This window comes from Merops nubicus, unplaced genomic scaffold, assembly GCF_000691845.1.
Source record: "Merops nubicus isolate BGI_N331 unplaced genomic scaffold, ASM69184v1 scaffold893, whole genome shotgun sequence".
In the NCBI taxonomy this organism is placed as follows: domain Eukaryota; kingdom Metazoa; phylum Chordata; class Aves; order Coraciiformes; family Meropidae; genus Merops; species Merops nubicus.
This window is the reverse complement of record NW_008600718.1, coordinates 2,290-18,376: the sequence shown is the minus strand read 5'-3', so window position 1 is coordinate 18,376 and position 16,087 is coordinate 2,290. Positions and strand designations below refer to the sequence as shown.

General features: G+C 40.3%; 1 protein-coding gene across 1 annotated transcript in view; it reads left to right on the top strand.

Moving 5' to 3' along the window:
• LOC103770489 (plexin-B2-like) overlaps positions 1 to 16,087 on the top strand; it is a gene marked incomplete at its 3' end in the record, with an annotated part of 28,609 nt that overhangs the window by 11,196 nt on the left and 1,326 nt on the right. The window contains exons 5-11 of the mRNA XM_008937749.1: positions 866 to 992; positions 2,950 to 3,100; positions 5,398 to 5,512; positions 6,255 to 6,357; positions 6,828 to 6,929; positions 11,090 to 11,182; positions 12,379 to 12,460. Of these exons, the coding sequence (XP_008935997.1) occupies positions 866 to 992; positions 2,950 to 3,100; positions 5,398 to 5,512; positions 6,255 to 6,357; positions 6,828 to 6,929; positions 11,090 to 11,182; positions 12,379 to 12,460 (773 nt within the window). The remainder of the gene's footprint in view (positions 1 to 865; positions 993 to 2,949; positions 3,101 to 5,397; positions 5,513 to 6,254; positions 6,358 to 6,827; positions 6,930 to 11,089; positions 11,183 to 12,378; positions 12,461 to 16,087) is intronic.

Below are 16,087 nucleotides of genomic sequence, written 5' to 3'. Positions count from 1 at the left end.
GAGCAACCAGAGATCCTACAGCATTTTCTCCTCAGCTTTGCACAGAATGGAAAGAACACACGAGACTCTCGCACACGAGACACGTGGGTCCACACACACGCTCTTTGCCAAGCTTTTGTAGCCACATACACAGCTTCTGCACTGCAGCATTTCTTCGTTCTGTCCTTCCTGTACTTCAGCTGGGAAAACCTCCCAGTGCTTTTGGTGAGGCTGCACAACTGCTGTTGTCTTCTCACAATAGCAACGGTGCCCTGGCAGAGAGAGGTCTTAAATAGTGGCAGGAGTTAACAAAAGCATTCACCTCAAAACCAACATTTAGTTGCTAGTCTTACAGTCTCACAAGAGCTCTCCACCAGCCTGTGTTCCTCCAGCAATACCTCTCTATTGCAATTTACTCTCATGAGTGGGGTGTCTTATTACTGGCAACACACAGGTGTCTGCTAAGCGACCTGCAGAAAGAACAGGCTGTGACCACTCACTCAGGTCTTAGTTATATATTACAATGAAGATTAATCAGCCTGGTTTCGGATGATCAGGCAATGGCTTCATTGCCTGATAGCTCCTGTGCTAACTAAATATTACTGCCCTTGTATGGATTTGGGTTGTCTAATCCAAGGTAGGGTCCAAAATAGTATGGGCACGTTTCCCTACTTGCCTTTGACATCTCAAACCATCAATTCTTATTCCAGCACTTACTCCATTAAAAATTCTCTAATAGAAACCTAATTAGTCAATATTAAAGCAAACTCCTGGTCATCTTGTGTTGTAATTCCAGACTCTAGTCCTGAAATTGTTGCGTAGTTCAGAGAAAGCAGAGTCCTGCTATAATATTGCTTTGCTTTGGTTTCTGTTCCTGTTTTGTCAGGTGCACAAAGAAGGCAGACTGTGGAGCAGCCGATAAGGAGAACCACTGGCTGTGGAGTCCAAGTGGCACATGCATGACTATCATTAGTGCAGACCCTCTAAATATGAGTCGCAGAGCCCCTGCTAAGGTATGACAAGGAAATGCCTTCCCTACGTGTTCTTAAAGCACATTGATGTGACTACTGAGAAGATGAATAGCTACATTTCTTTATGCAGAGTGGAGACTAGGAATAGGATAATCATTTGGGTATCTCAGTCTCTGGCATTTCTCAAAGTGCTCTTTCTTGCTTACTGTTTTTGCAGGTTGCAGTTCATGTTTTCTTCTCGGAAATGCTCTTTTTGACCTTGTCTGTAAACCAAAATGATACACTAGTATGGATGATTAAGTGCTTACACTTATCTGAATATTATGAAAGTGTTGCACAATGTTGTATAACCCATAAAAAGTAATTTATAGTGGAGATTTCATGCTGCCCTTTCAGCTTACTTGAGCATAAACTTAAGTAAGCAGCAAAGCCATGAGCTGTTGCCTTAAAATCAGCAGTGGATTTGCCTGCACAACAGTTTGTCTGGGTACACAGAGAAGGTAAATTCAGCATGCAAAATGGCTCTGTGGCAACAAAACTGTGTTCATAGAATCATTTTGATTGGAAGAGACCTTTCAAATCATCAAGTCAAACCATAAACTGAGCACTGCCAGGTCACCACTAATCCAGGTCCCTCAGCACCACATCTATACATCTTTTAAGTATCTCCAGGGCTGCTAAGTCCACCACTTGCCTGGCCAGCCTGGGTTCTAGAGTTCCAGTTGTGCTTTACAACACTTTCAGTGAAGAAATTTTTCCTAATATCCAACTTAAACCTCCCCTGGTGAGTGTGACCAGGGAGTCTTAGCTTGCTCTGACTCCTAAAGGAGCACACCAGTGCAGACTGAGGGCTTCCTGGGGCTGCTCAGCAAGTAAAATGGCTTTTAATCCCTCTTAATCAGAAAGGAAGAGGCTATCATTCAAATCCCTTCGATTCCCTTCCTAAATGATAAAAACAACATTGTGTTAAGGCCATTTCTATGTCGACTAAAAATGTTAGCACAGTTAACTAGTCCTACTTAAAATCCACACCTTCTCTTAGTTCAGATCTTGCCAGCTTGTCTCTGATGTCTCATATCAGCATCTGAGGCCAAAATACCTAAAACCCAAAACAAAACCAAACTTCACATGAGCATTTATCTGCTGCCTGTAACATCACAAATGCCACTGTCTCCTCATGAGTCTTTTATTCACCAAAAACTACTGCAGGTCATAACATAGTGGACCAGTTTCAGTGAAAAAGGGACAATTGTCATTTCTACTGACAGTGCAAAATGGAAAAAGTTAAACTATAATTGACACACCTGAAGCATTAAATCAAAGTCAGCATCCAAAATTTCATTTAAAATTTTTCCTATTTCCTTACTAGGTTTTCCCATTTAGTTTCCTTTTAGGTTCTCACATGCATGCTGTATTGATGATTTCCTTGAGGAATTTAAGATCTCACTATCACTCAGAAATCCTTTTTCAGCAGTAATGATGGATCTTGGTCGGTTTCTTGCATATACATCTGAGTCTCAAAGAAGCCACTTTTCTGTTCAGCCTTTTCAAACTCCAGCTTTTCCAGCCCATCCAGTCTTGGCTTCATTATTCAGTAGTAATACCTAAGGTTAATGGAATTTTAATTAAGTTTGTCAGGACTTAAATGTTAACAACTCTGTTTACTGTTGTTAAACTGGTTGCTGAGGACAAGAATAAAAGGATTTGGATGTGTCCAGACATTTTTGTCCTGATCTAGTGCATTGACAGGAAAAGATGGTTTTGCACCAGTGTAATTCAACATAGACCCAGCCTGGAAAAATTGGTAGAGGTATAAGAAGAAAAAAAAAAAAAAAAACTGAAAAGGAGAACTATCTTCTGTGGTACTTCCCAAAATATCACTGCTAGCAAAAAAAAAAAAAAACCAAAAAGAGCAGTTGAAATTCTCTGGCCATAAATCTTACTGGTTCTTGGTTCATTTCTTTTAAGCATTTTACTCTTTCCAAATTTTGTGTTTCAGGTGGAACTGACTGTGAGTCCATTGCCAGCTTTGACTGAGAGTGACCAGGTTTTGTGTACATTTGGTGAAACAACGCATTCGGCTCAGTTAAAAGAAGGGGTTATTATCTGTAATCCACCTGAGATAATTCCTCCAACACCAAAAGGCCAAGGTAAAGGAATATTGCCACCCTCCATGTACAATAAGAGGAAAGAACATAGCCTACTGCTTCTAATGTGATGCTCTTATATGAGCTGCATACATGGTTTTTTTACATCTTCCAGTCCATTTCCCCAAATAGTCTGTTGCTGAACTTTGTCCATTCAAACATTAAAAAAAAAAAGTTTTCTCAAATGATTTCCATTGCTATTTTTATAAGCTGTAACATTCCCAGTATTTCTACTAGGAACCTGAAACAGGAGCTCAGCAGAGCCAGAGAGCTGTTATTCCGTGTCCTAAACAACCAAAACCCAGCTACTCTCATCTTACTCTATTCACTTGGAATTGTGGGACTAGAAGAGATGCATATACACTTCAGATGTGAAGTTTTTAATCTCTGATGTTTTAGTTTTCCTCTAGTCAGCTGTAGTTCAGTGGTTTGTTTTCTGGTCCGTGTCACAAGGCTGTTCTTTCTCTCATTAAGCCTTCTGCCTCTTCTATTATGTGCCCTCCAGCTTCTGCAATAGTAAGTCCAGTGGAAAAAACACGTGATCATATAATTAAAGTATATCATTGCTGTATCATTGTTCTGAACCACAGATTAAATGCTTAAGATCTGTTGCCAATCATAATTCTTGTGCTATTTCCTAGATAGTGCTCTATTCATGCTTTAAGTTCATACATCTTGATAAACACATGGAATAAAACTGGTTACACAGCACTGTTTATTATGTATCAAGGTTAAAAAACAGAAAGGAAAAAAAAAAAAATTAAAACCCAGGTGCTCTTGCAGCTTGCAGAGGTACCCCTTGAGGATAATCCTTTTATATGTATCACAATAGCCATGAACTGTCAGAGTGGTATTTGTAAGCACTTTTTGAGATAAGCTTCAATTCTCTTAAGGCTGAAACAATTCAAAATCCTGTTTTACTTGCAGTAAGAGTAATGATGTTAAAATATCACTTGTAAGTTTTACCCTAGCTGAGGTGTGTCATGGTATCAGACTATGGTAAGTGTTAAAGCAGCACTCCATTACTTAAGGCCAATTCACATTCCATAAATATTTTGTAAAGGCAAACATAAAGCAACTGGGTTGATAAACGTGACATCTTGATGTCTTCCAGCAGAAATTGTGAGACGAAAAGCCTGTCAAAGATGGCATTAGAGTAACCAAGTAACCTAGAAATAATACACCTCACTTAGTTGGTGGCACAAGGATCCATCTGAAAGGATGTTCAGAAGTAATATAAAGATGCTCAGAAGCTTGTCAGACACTTCAGCAGAAGGCAGACAGTTATGAACGCCAGCAGTGGTTCCTGGCAACTGGTGACAAAAAGTCCTGAGCCATCCACTTCCTGTTAAGAAACCCTGCTGAGTTTGGAAAAGTGTGGGTTACTGTAGTTGTGGTTGGTTCCAAAGGCAACAGGACATTTCTGGAGAGGAAGGTTGCTTTTTCGCAGTCCCGTGGTTAGGAAATCCCCTGGCATCCCTACCAAGGTCCAAGAGGACCGAGTGTAGGCAAAGGTGCCTGCCAGGCAACCAGCTGATGGTCTTCCCAGAACCTGTTCAAGGAAAGCAGAGTTTGAAATTGCTCAATAGCTTGTGAAATAACTTGTCACAAGGGCTTAATGATTTCTGCAAAAGGTATTTCAAGCAGCTTCGCTGAGGAAAGCACCAGTTTCTGAAGTGAAATTTTCCACCCTTAGTTCAATAATAATGCAGGCAAGAAGCGTGTTTGTGGAGAAATTGTGTACGGCAGACTGAAGATCACAAGTGCCTGTGGTAACTTAGCATTTCAGGCACTCTTGGGCATTAACCACAAAGATCACTTGCTTTAATTCACATGACAATGGCAGTTTTAATCTACAAATGAAAGAAGTAATTTATATGCAGACATATTCATATTTAAGAAAATGTTTTATTTAAAATCGCTGTTCTCGTGCCAGTTTTCATCTGTGTTCAATTATCTCCTTACTCAGTTTTCCTTGTTCTTCTAGACTTTTTAAAATTCTAGCATGTTAGCACCGCTGAGAAACACCTCCATAAAACAAAGCTATTCTGTCATTTTGTTTCTTCCCTTTATCCCATCTCTGCTTTCCTTTTGACAACCGTGTGCTGAAAATTTTGTAAAGCTTAAAAAGACAAAACAGAGCTTATAGATCTAGAGTATAACAGGTCATGAGTCGCAACAGTAGAGTTAAATATTTGCTTATGTCCTGTAAAATAATAAAAGTATTATCATTGTAGCATTCAGCTCAAAGAGCTAAAGAATTCAGCAACCACTTAGGTATTTTTTTTCTTTTGTCGTAGATCATGTTTCAGTTCCACTTCAGCTGACCTTTGGAACGAACAAGATATTTTTTGCATCACATACTTACCCTTTTTATGACTGTGAAGAAGCAATGAATCTTTTTGAAAATCAGCCGTAAGTATTTCAGCTTCTTAACTTAGGTGTGTAGATCCTGTAGGATGGTGTTTCAGGTAATTGGCAGCTGAGTTACTCAATCATTTCATAATTAAGCTTTTGGCACTCTCAAAATTTACCAGTGTCCAAATCCCTTTTACCTGCATTTTAATGGAGTTTAAAAACAGTTGAAGGGCATCGGGTGAGCCAGTAACATACAGCACATGGAACAAGAATGTTCATGGCACATAGAATTAAAGGCTAGTTCATTGGTTTACCATTTCTGTAGCTGCTAATGTATCTGCAGGTGAGCTCTGTGAACATCTCCTTACCTACGTGTTCCTTCAAATAACATATTGGTGCTTTGGGTTGTGGTGTGTTCAAATAGGGCAATCAAAGCTGATCCTGACCCCATCATTGGCCCTGCCTGAGATGCTGCTACCCCACAGCAGACACAGCCAACCCAACCCACACTTTGTTCATCCTTATGTATGAGGGTTGATCAAGATCATTTCCAGTCCTCTCAGACTCGATCTCAAAGTTTGTGTGAGATGCTGTGGTTTTCTGATCCTTGATCAAATATTTAAGAAGAAAACAGCTTTTTGGGGTTCTTGAACCATTCTTACTATGAACTGTTCAGCTTAATATAGTAAGGACACTATAACAGATTGATCTACCCTCCACATATAAAGATGGAATTTCATTTACTTTTCCTGTCTAAAAAGCCTGACAGTTTGTCATGACTAACATGTTATATTTGTAGGTGCTATTCCTGTGCAAGCAATAGATGGAATTGCCAGTGGGACTGGAAGAGACATATCTGTGAAGAGTCCTCTTCAATACAGGATGTGATTAAACAAAATATGGTAATGTTTAAAAAATGAAAATATTAGGTTTTTATTAGATGCCTCAATATTTTCTTTGCTTTTTCTCTCATATCAGTTGGTTGAATTAGGGATTTAAAAATACGTCAAAAGTTAGCTCCAGAAGTGTAAGTGTTTTTTTTAAGGACTATGCTGGGGTGGGAATTTAAGGGTGTGATTGAGGAGGGGCAGTGAGACTGAATAACTCCTGAAAGGATATTTTTGTTCCTTTTACTATTTTGCTTCAATGGGAGGGACAAGATTTCAAGGCTGGGAAAGATAATCACCCACATCTTTGACATATGCTGCAGTCATTTTTAGCATGTCTAATTTGAAAGGGTGTAATCAAATCTGTCACTGTATTTTAAGCATGAAGTTCTTCAGAACAATCATTTCATTGTCCGAAAGCCATTGGAGCTTGTTCTGATAAGACTTTTTATTTGGAGTAACATATAAAATGTTTCTTCCCCCAGGAAGAAAAATGCCCACAGTTTCTGAACCCTAACCCTCCAATAATACCCATGGAGTACCGAACAACAGTGTATTTCGAGGGAAGACATCTAGATTATTATCAGGTAAGCAGATTAACTCAAAGCTGGCTGTCATCTGAATTCCACTGAAACTGCAGCCACACCCCTAAACTAAAGCATAGTTTGTGTTCCTTGGCGATCCTGCTCATAACTGCTTTTAACAAAGGAAGAGATCTACACAATCAAGTTTGACATAATATAATATCAGTTACCGTGGTAGACTCATCACCAAAACAGAATCAGAGCTGGACAAAATATTTTAACTGCTAGATATGGGTCGCTTGTTTTAAAGAATGTAAGTTGGACCCACTGAAACATTTGATACTCGTTTTTCACCTAATGAAAGGAGAGGTTTGGGAAAGGTGGATGTTTCATATCTTCTTTCTAATTAAATACCTACGCTTCTTTGTTGTTCTAGAATGTCATCACTCAGTGTGCTTAATTCATTTTTCACTTTAGAAATAAAAAGAAATGCATGCACAAATTAAGTGTTTCTTAGTTTGGATAAAAAAATCTTAGTCTTTTTCTTTGTATTTTTTGTGTGTGTGACCATGTATCCAGAAAGTAAATTACAAAACTTCTAAGAAGCCAGCTTTTGACCCCAACCTTTTAATTGTTTTATAACCTAGACAGTGCATCTTTTTTACATTTAATAAAAACAAAGCTTAAGAACCACTTCTTTAAGTGATAGCTCAAGTATTGTTCCTAGTTCCTATTGTTTGTTTCTGGGTTGTCTTTGTGTAAATCGATGATAGATATGCTGGAGATTGCATCAACGGCTTTAACTACCAGACATCTATCAAGGGAAGGAAAGCTCTTGGGTTTTGAGGTGGTTTTTTTCCTTTGCCAAACTGAAGCTTACAAAGTCCTTCTGTCACCTCTGCAATGCCTGTCAAGGGATGGAAATGAATAAATAGGTCTGGAGAGTAGCACTGTAAGAAGGATATTCAGAGAAGGGTAGAAAGCAACGCACAGCCACTACAATCATATGAAGACCATGCTGTGCTTCACTACACTACACATATATCAAGACTGTGCTATACAAACTTATGTTCAAAAATAAACATTTTTGCTTGAAGACCTTAAAATACATGTAAACAAAGGAATTTAGTCTGTTTCCTGAGATGTAGGTAGGATCCCCGGTAGGATGTATGGCTGTGTGCAAGATGTGGCACACAATGCTTGTCTTAAAGGCCACATCGCTCTTTGCTAAAAGTAGAAAAGTATTCCAGGAAATTTACATTTCTTTTGTTTAACATTGTGAAGAGATGTTTTTCTGCCTGAGAGGAAAATCTTTCCCTCCTCCCTTGATATAAGAGGAAGAGCTCATTCTTTCTTGAGAGTAAATTCAGGGTAGAAGCATAATCCAGATACGTTGAATTTGATTTCTAGAGGAACCTTTTCCTCCAAGAATAAACACCAGAAGGAACCCAAAACCATATTCCTCTAGTTTATCATTCTGTGAATAAGCACTTTAATCTTTCTGAACTGCTAGTAGAGAAAAGGGAATGAAAAACCTGCCATTTAGGGGTTTTGATGTTTTGTTGTTTTTTGGGGGTTTTTTCTCTATGAGGTGTCTATTACATTTAACAAAGGCAGAGACACATCTTATGGGTTTAATGCTGTGTCATGGGTAGCAATGTTAAATAGCTTGCCTACAGACCAGACCTGGTACGTATTTATTTAACTTGGAACTGGGAAGGATTCTGTGAATTCAAGTAAGAAGGTGATGCATAGGCCCCAGGCTGGAAAGATGTCTGAGAACAAGTGTCAAATTGTGTCAGAATATTTTTTCTTAGATGAGAGCCATGTGGGAACATCACCTCTGTCATGGGAGCAGCTCCATATATCCTGGTACAGAGGTGCATTTTTAAGCCAAAATAATAATGCCTTTAGTGCTGGGATTTGAATAGGCACACACTGTGACTCCAGCTATATACACAGACCTCTAAGTATGTAAGAAAGCAGACAAATAAGGCATGAAATAGTTGTAATTGCACAGGCACTCATGCCTGTGGGATCAGACTGAAGCAATAGCTTTGGTTGCGGAAAGTTCATTTGAGTAAGGACATAACTTACACTCAGGCTTTGGTAAACATCTCATGGAGGACAAGGTGACTCAGGAGAAACCATGGATGGATATTTTGTAGAGCTTGGCCTGCAGCCCAAATGCAGCATAGCATGTAGCTTCTCATGTGGAACGATTTTGCCTGGATATCCTGTGCATGAAGGTGTGTTTGGAGCTAGCAGTCATGCAGCTGTGAGCCTATTTAAGGTCTTTATTGATCAGGACATTGGCATATATCCATTTTCCCTCTACTTTCCTTGCCTAAATTCTTGCTTAGAAAAAGCAAAAATTAATGTTCTGTTGTCACTTTGAACTCCTAGCTCTATTATCTTGTTTTAATCTGTGCACAACCTGCCTTACAGGCTACTAAGTACACTAGGCAACACTGTGGATATAAGCATCTCTGTTTCTAGGTGGATATTAGCAGTGAAGATTTGGGCTGACTGAAAGAGTAGGAAAGGCTTCTAAAACTGGTATCGCAGAACTGAGACTGGAAGAATAAGCTCACACATTTTGTCTGCACCTCTTAACTGGTGAACACTTACAGTACAGTGAATAAATTTCCTTGTGAGGGCTTCAGCTGGAGGAAAATGGACTAAAAGAGGAGAAGCTGTTGACTGTTTTTCTTCCCATCCTTCCTCTGAAAGGATTACAATAGGAAGGAGAAGAAAATCCAAGGTGTTGTCATCCTCTTGAGAACAGCCTTATCCAGTACAAGAGGCTGAGAGGAAAGTTTAGTACTGATCAGTCATATTGCATAAAACGTCTGAGAGACATTTTCCATCTGAGTCCTTGAAAGATTGGCATGGTAGAAGAGACAGATGTACCAGCATCAAGATAACCTTATTAGCCCGCCAAATATTTTCACTAAAAGTGATTTCCCATTTGGATTTGTCTTTGTGATGTTTGTTGGATGTGTAACCCACTTCCTAGTGTTTGCTACATGTCTCTTCTTGCACCCGGACTGCTGAATGTGAGCCCTGTGGCCTTCTGCTTAAGAGCCTGGTATAGCATCTCCTGATATCAGTCCACTCCAGGTAGCAGCTCTCACACACATGGAAGCTCCCCTCCTCTCCAAGCACCTTCTGTTAAGTGTGTGGGAAAGCTTGATGCTGCAGCAGCAGAATTTGAGCACTTGTGGAAAATACATGATATATTGAAATTTGTGGCGTGGAGAAAGTGGGGCAGCATTCCTCAAAAAAGGAGATTTGTAAGGCACTTTGAAACGTGGGATATGTAGACATTTTCTGTAAAGCAGAATCATTCTGTGGTCCTGTAAAGGTGAAAGGGGTCTCGTCCCCCAATGGGTTCTGATTTCCTAAGTCTTTACCAACAAGGCTATCTGAAAATATCCTTGCTACATATTTCTTCCTCTGGTTCTTCTGTCAGAGCTGTCCACGCAGCTGTTCTGTGGGCCAGAGCAGGAGAATGACCCAGCACAGAAACAGTGTCATAGGCTGATGTGCTTCAGTTTTTGTCAGCTCAGTTGCTCGATGGAATCACAGAGCAGCCAAGCTGAGAGTTTTGCCAGTACAGCACAGGTCGGTATGTGCTGCAGCCTAAAGGAAGGAAGGGATGGATTTAGGGCCTAGGGAGAAGAGAGGGGAGGAAGGTCTCTAATAGACAGGAATACCCACAGTGAAAGATTGTCCTGTGAAAACACAGCTGGAGTCATGGTGGCACAGGAAGAAAAAAAGCTAGAAGGATCTGAGAGATGATGATTCCAGTCTCCCGTGCAATTCTTGCATTCCTCCTCAGCCCAGGCTCCCTACAGAGAAAACCTTGAAGGGCAGAAGACACTCAGCTCTGTTAGTAGCACATCTGATGTGTGAAGCCATCCAGTATTCACAACTATTGTTTTTTTCTTATTGCTCCCTAAACCAGAGTGTTAGATATGTCTGTGCTTTATTTGTACTGCTTGATGCTGCCACCTTTAAGGAGCTGGAGAGGTGCAGCAAAGTAGCAGATTGTGCTGGCTCAGTGTTTTGCTAGCTTTGTTTTAGAAGATCACTTTAGCTTCTCAGCCTTCTCCATTTGGTCTTATTACTTCCAGTGCTGAACATGAGATTGCCCAGTGGTATTTTATGCTGCTTAGTAATGCTATACAAATTCTAAGATGAACTTTTCTCTTCCATAGAATAAAAAATTTGTGGTTGGAAATAGTCAATTTGAATTCGAAGCTCCTGTTGATCAATCAGACGAAGGAAAATATTCATTCATGAGTAAAGAGGTAAATACAAAAATTTGATTTTCTTACCAAATATATTCAGTTCTTATAGTCCTGTTCCAGCGTCCACATGTGTCCAGAAATATACAGGTAATATTGGTTTCCCTCAGAGATAAAAGTCACCTCTGATGGAGATTCTCCTTTGGCAGTAGCAGTCAAAGGCAGCAGCTTTGGCTCAGAGCTCCTGGGGTCTCCCGTCAAAGCCCTAGATCTTCCTCCTTGATTTCTCTGTCTGTGCAATCTGTGGATTCATTGAACTGTCTGTGGAGGAACTGGAACCATTACTCTTTTATTCTTCACTTTTTATGCATTCTGGTGAAAACATTGAGGATAAAAGGTGAGAATTTCAGAGGTCTCCCTCTCCACACTCCAGTTCATTATCTTTCCCATTTTACATCTGTAAAAATGGGAATAGTAACAGTATGTTGTTGTTTGGCTATTTAGTAGCTATGCTTCTTTCACTCTGGTTTATTTTACAGAGAAAAGAAATAATATTTTTTTTAAATTAGTCTATTTACCAAGCTTAAAAGTTAAACTCACAAATGTTATGCTAACTGTAACCTTTATGTCTTAGAAGCTTACTAACACAGTAGTTTGAGAACTAATTAGCATTTATACAGCACTTGAGCCTCGCACAAAGCATTTGCTTTATAAAGCAAATTTATTTTTCTTTGCTCTTTTTTCTTCCCACTGGTTGTTATTGCTGCTGTCTTTCAAAGTGAGCAGAAGCTCATGTCTTGGAGCATGTGAACCTTTTGCTTTGGCTATAACGAGGGGGCTGCACTGCAAAGGATGCAAGAGATTTCCCCTCCATGTGGTGCGAGTCTGCCGTGTCCACAGAAGTAATGGGGCCAGATGGTGTGGGAAGGGAGAACTCAGCAGGGTCAGCAGCTATACTCACTGAATCTGAACAGTACCTTTGCTACTTGGATAATTATAACCAAACGTAAATTAAATTAATGAAAAGCGAGTATTCAGATATCGCTGTCCCTTGGTACTTGAAAATTCTGATTGTGAGGGATTAGGTTCATTAAAACATTCTTCTATAAATGTACTTGGCTAAGATGAAAAAGTAACCATAAGCTTTGGGATAGTTTCTAAAACCTTCACAGCTCTGAATATTGAGAGTCATAGAAAATGCATGAATATAGGCTTGCCAAATGAAGGTATAAATATCTCTGTTGTGTCATCTTTTCCAGTTCTCCTATAGTGCAAATGAGACCCTACGACTTAACTTATCCATAAGAACAGATAAGGTCAAGATTGACAGCAAACTGATGGGTGAGTGTGAAATATGAGATTAAAGAGATGTTAATTACAGTAAACAGAAATCTTTTCTTTCATAATTTGGAGTTATGTGGATACGAATGTTACCTTTGTAGGTTTTACTGTTCTGGGTGAAACAAATCTGGCAGATCAGAAGTTATTAATACTAAATGCATGAGCTAAACATCAGTGTTGTATATATTAAAAGCTGTTTTAAATATGCTACCATTATTTTGCTACCATTATATGAGATCAGCCTCACCTCTGTGTCTGGGAAGATGATGAAACAGATCCTCCTAGAAGCTGTGCTAAGGCACATGGAGGACAGGGAAGTGGTTCAAGAAAGGCAGTATGTCTTCTCCAAGGGCAAGTCCTGCCTGAGATGCCTGACAAGTTAGTGGCCTTCTATGATGGAGTGACTACATCAGTGGACAAAAGAGCTACATATGTCATCTGTCTGTCTGAACTTCTGTAAGGCCTTTGACGTGGTCCGGTCCCCCACAGCATCCTTCTCTCTAACTTGGAGAGCTATTGATTTGATGGATGGACTGCTAGGTGGATGAGGAATTGGTTGGATTATCACATCCAGAGGGTAGTGCTCAACAGGTCAGTGTCCAGACAGAGATTTGTGCCAAGTGGTGTACCTCAGCAGTCCGTACTGGCATCAGGGCTGTCTATTATATTCATCAATGATATAGACTGTGGAATCAAGTGCACCCTCAGTAAGTCTGCAGATGACACCAAACTTGAGTGGTGCAGTTGACTCACCAGAGGTGTGGGATGCCATCCAGAACGACCTGGACAAGCTTGAGAAGTGGGCCTGTGTGAGACCCTCATGAAGTTCAACAAGGCCAAGTGCAAGGTCCTGCGCCTGGGTCAGAGCAACCCCCAATATCAATGCAGGCTGGGAGGTGAATGGTTTGAGAGCAGCCCTGCAGAGAAGAACTTAGGGCTACTGGTGGATGAGAAGCTGGACATGAGCTGGCAATGTGTGTTCACAGCCCAGAAAGCCAACCATATCCTGGACTGCATCAAAAGAACTGTGACCTCCAGGTCAGAAGAGATGATTCTGCCCCTCTACTCCATGCTGGTGAGACTCTAGCTGGTGTACTGTGTTCAACTCTGGAGTCCTCAGTACAGGGAAGAGAGATGGTAAATGCCCCATCCCTCACAACATTCAAGGTTTGGCTGAACGGGGCTCTGAGCAACCTGATCTAGCTGAAGATGTCCCTGCTCACTGCTGGAAGGTTGGACTAGATGACCTTTAAAGGTCCCTTCTAACCCAAAGTATTCTATGAGTCTGTGATTCATTCTATGATTCTATGATTTTTCCATCTGTACAATATTTAAGTTTATTCCCTTTCTTATTGGCAGGAAAAAAAAGTATGCTTTTAGAATATTTTCCCTATGGCTCTCTGTGCAGTGTTGAAAGCACTTAAAAGAGGACCTGGCATGAATGTTGCAAAGAGGTCATATTACAATCTCACACTGTCTTAATTTACATTCCAAAGGCTGTGGTGTTTAAAACTGCAGAATTTTGACCAAATATTCCCAACATCTTTTTTCCAAATCAGGGGGAAATCTTGAAAAGAAGTGGCTAAATTATTAAAGAAATTTTGTCATTCAAATTGAAATATAGAACCTTTGCAAGAGAGGAGTTTAAAAAATATTAACAAATGTCTCTTTTTATTATAAAAGGGATTTTTCTAATTCAAATTCTCTCCTGCTTTTAAATTTCCTTGCCCTGTGAAATCTAGGTTTTTATGCATCTTGAAAAGAATTGACTTTGGGTATATGGTTGCTGCTGAGAAGCACCTTTGAACCTGCCAGTGAAAGAACCCATTCTTTGTCTAACACTTAGCGAATACTAAGTCACGACAGCGTTTGTACATCTCAAGCCATCAGGGGTTCTGAACAGTATGACATCCAATATATCCCTTTTATCCTTTGTCCTTTTTATCAATGATTTCACAGCTGGTATCTCAAGGTGATGGATAAGAGTCTGACTCTAATGAGTGGCTTGCTGCTGGTACATTTAATGAGCTGATGGGTGCATGGGGGGAGTGTTTAAGGCTTCCAGGCCGCAGCTTTCCCCGTTGCATTTACGCAGCTGGCTGTGAGGCACGTCAAGGCGTCGCAGTGCTGGCATTATTTACTGAGGGGTACACTGTAAATCTCTGTCCAGCTGATGAAGGATAACTCATTCAGTGAGTGTATTCCCCAGCCGTACCCAGTGGCCACGTGGCAGCACGGGCGGGAAGGGCGGGGTTAGGAAGGCAGCAGGTTTAGGTTTAACAGCAACCTGCTCGAGTCCCTGTGCGCTCGCAGCCTGTTAGAGGGCTGGATTAAGAAAGCAATCTGGTTCCTGCAAAAGCAGTTCACAGCATAGACACGAGGAAACTTTTCCTTGCTGCCACCTGCACCACCTCTTCTGCTTACAAAAGCAACTAGGGCTGTCAGTCTGGTACTTTTTCCCAGCACTATGTTCACATCCAACATGCAGAGTGAACAGTTAATACAACCTGTTGACAATATTGCTTGGGTTACGTTTGTTGCTTAGTGACTTCTGTATTGATGTGCTCGGTATATGAAGCAAATGATGCTACTTCTGCTTTGTGCTCATTGATTCCTTGAGAATTCAAGATAGGGGTTTGTATCAAATGATGCTCTTTCTCATTGATTCATTGTTACAAATGCCACAGTCCCTCAGCTTTGCATACACCTCCAGTGATGTTCTCCAATGTGCTTGGTCAAGCTACTTGAAATCAAGTGGATATGCTCATTAGATGTAAGAAGAGTTAAAACCAGACTTTATCACTGCATTAATAGAGTAAAAATGTTATTCTGCTAAAGTCTGGTTATGAAACTGAATGCTGAGGGTTTTAAATATGCAGCATTTAGAGGAGAGCAGGCCTTACAAGGTTATGTGCTCTCACATAAGTGGCAGAGAGACTGTACCCAAGTTTCGGGCACCTGTAAAATTGTTCATGCCTAGCAGGGGAATAAGGGCAGTGCTGAAAAATAATGGAAAACCAGCATTCTCATTTTACTTTTTCATTCCAGTAGACATCTGACATGGCAGCCTCTTGGAATTAGATTTTAAAAGCTACTGCTGCAGCTGCTGCTTTTATCTAGGAAGTTATCAAGTGCATTAAAATGCAAGTGACTGGAGAGTAGTTTTGCCAGTGTCCTTCCTGGAGTCCTCTTTTATTCTCTTTTGAGAATAAAAGGTTTCTTTAAATAGACATTTTTTATGGCCTTTACCACATGCCATCCTAGTCTCTCTTGCTCACATCTGATCACCTCTGTTTACTTCCCTGTGCTTCCTACATCTTTAAGGATGGTTCCTTAGGTCACCAAGGGTACTGTTTCTTGAGACTTAATGAGCATATAAAACAGCTCATCACTGCTGGAAAGGGAAGATGTTAAGTCTTTGTCTTGTACTTCCCACTCCCATCTGTGAGTACATTATTTAACTCTTGAAAGAGCACAGGAGGAAATCTGGATAGTCTTCTGCTGTTCTGGTAAGTAAGTTGATTTACAAGAAGACTCAACAAGTGCCAGAGCCCATGGCAGAGGGTGAGAGGCCATGTGGCCAGGAAAAAAAAAAAAAAAAAAAAAAAAAACAAGCAAAAAGAAAAG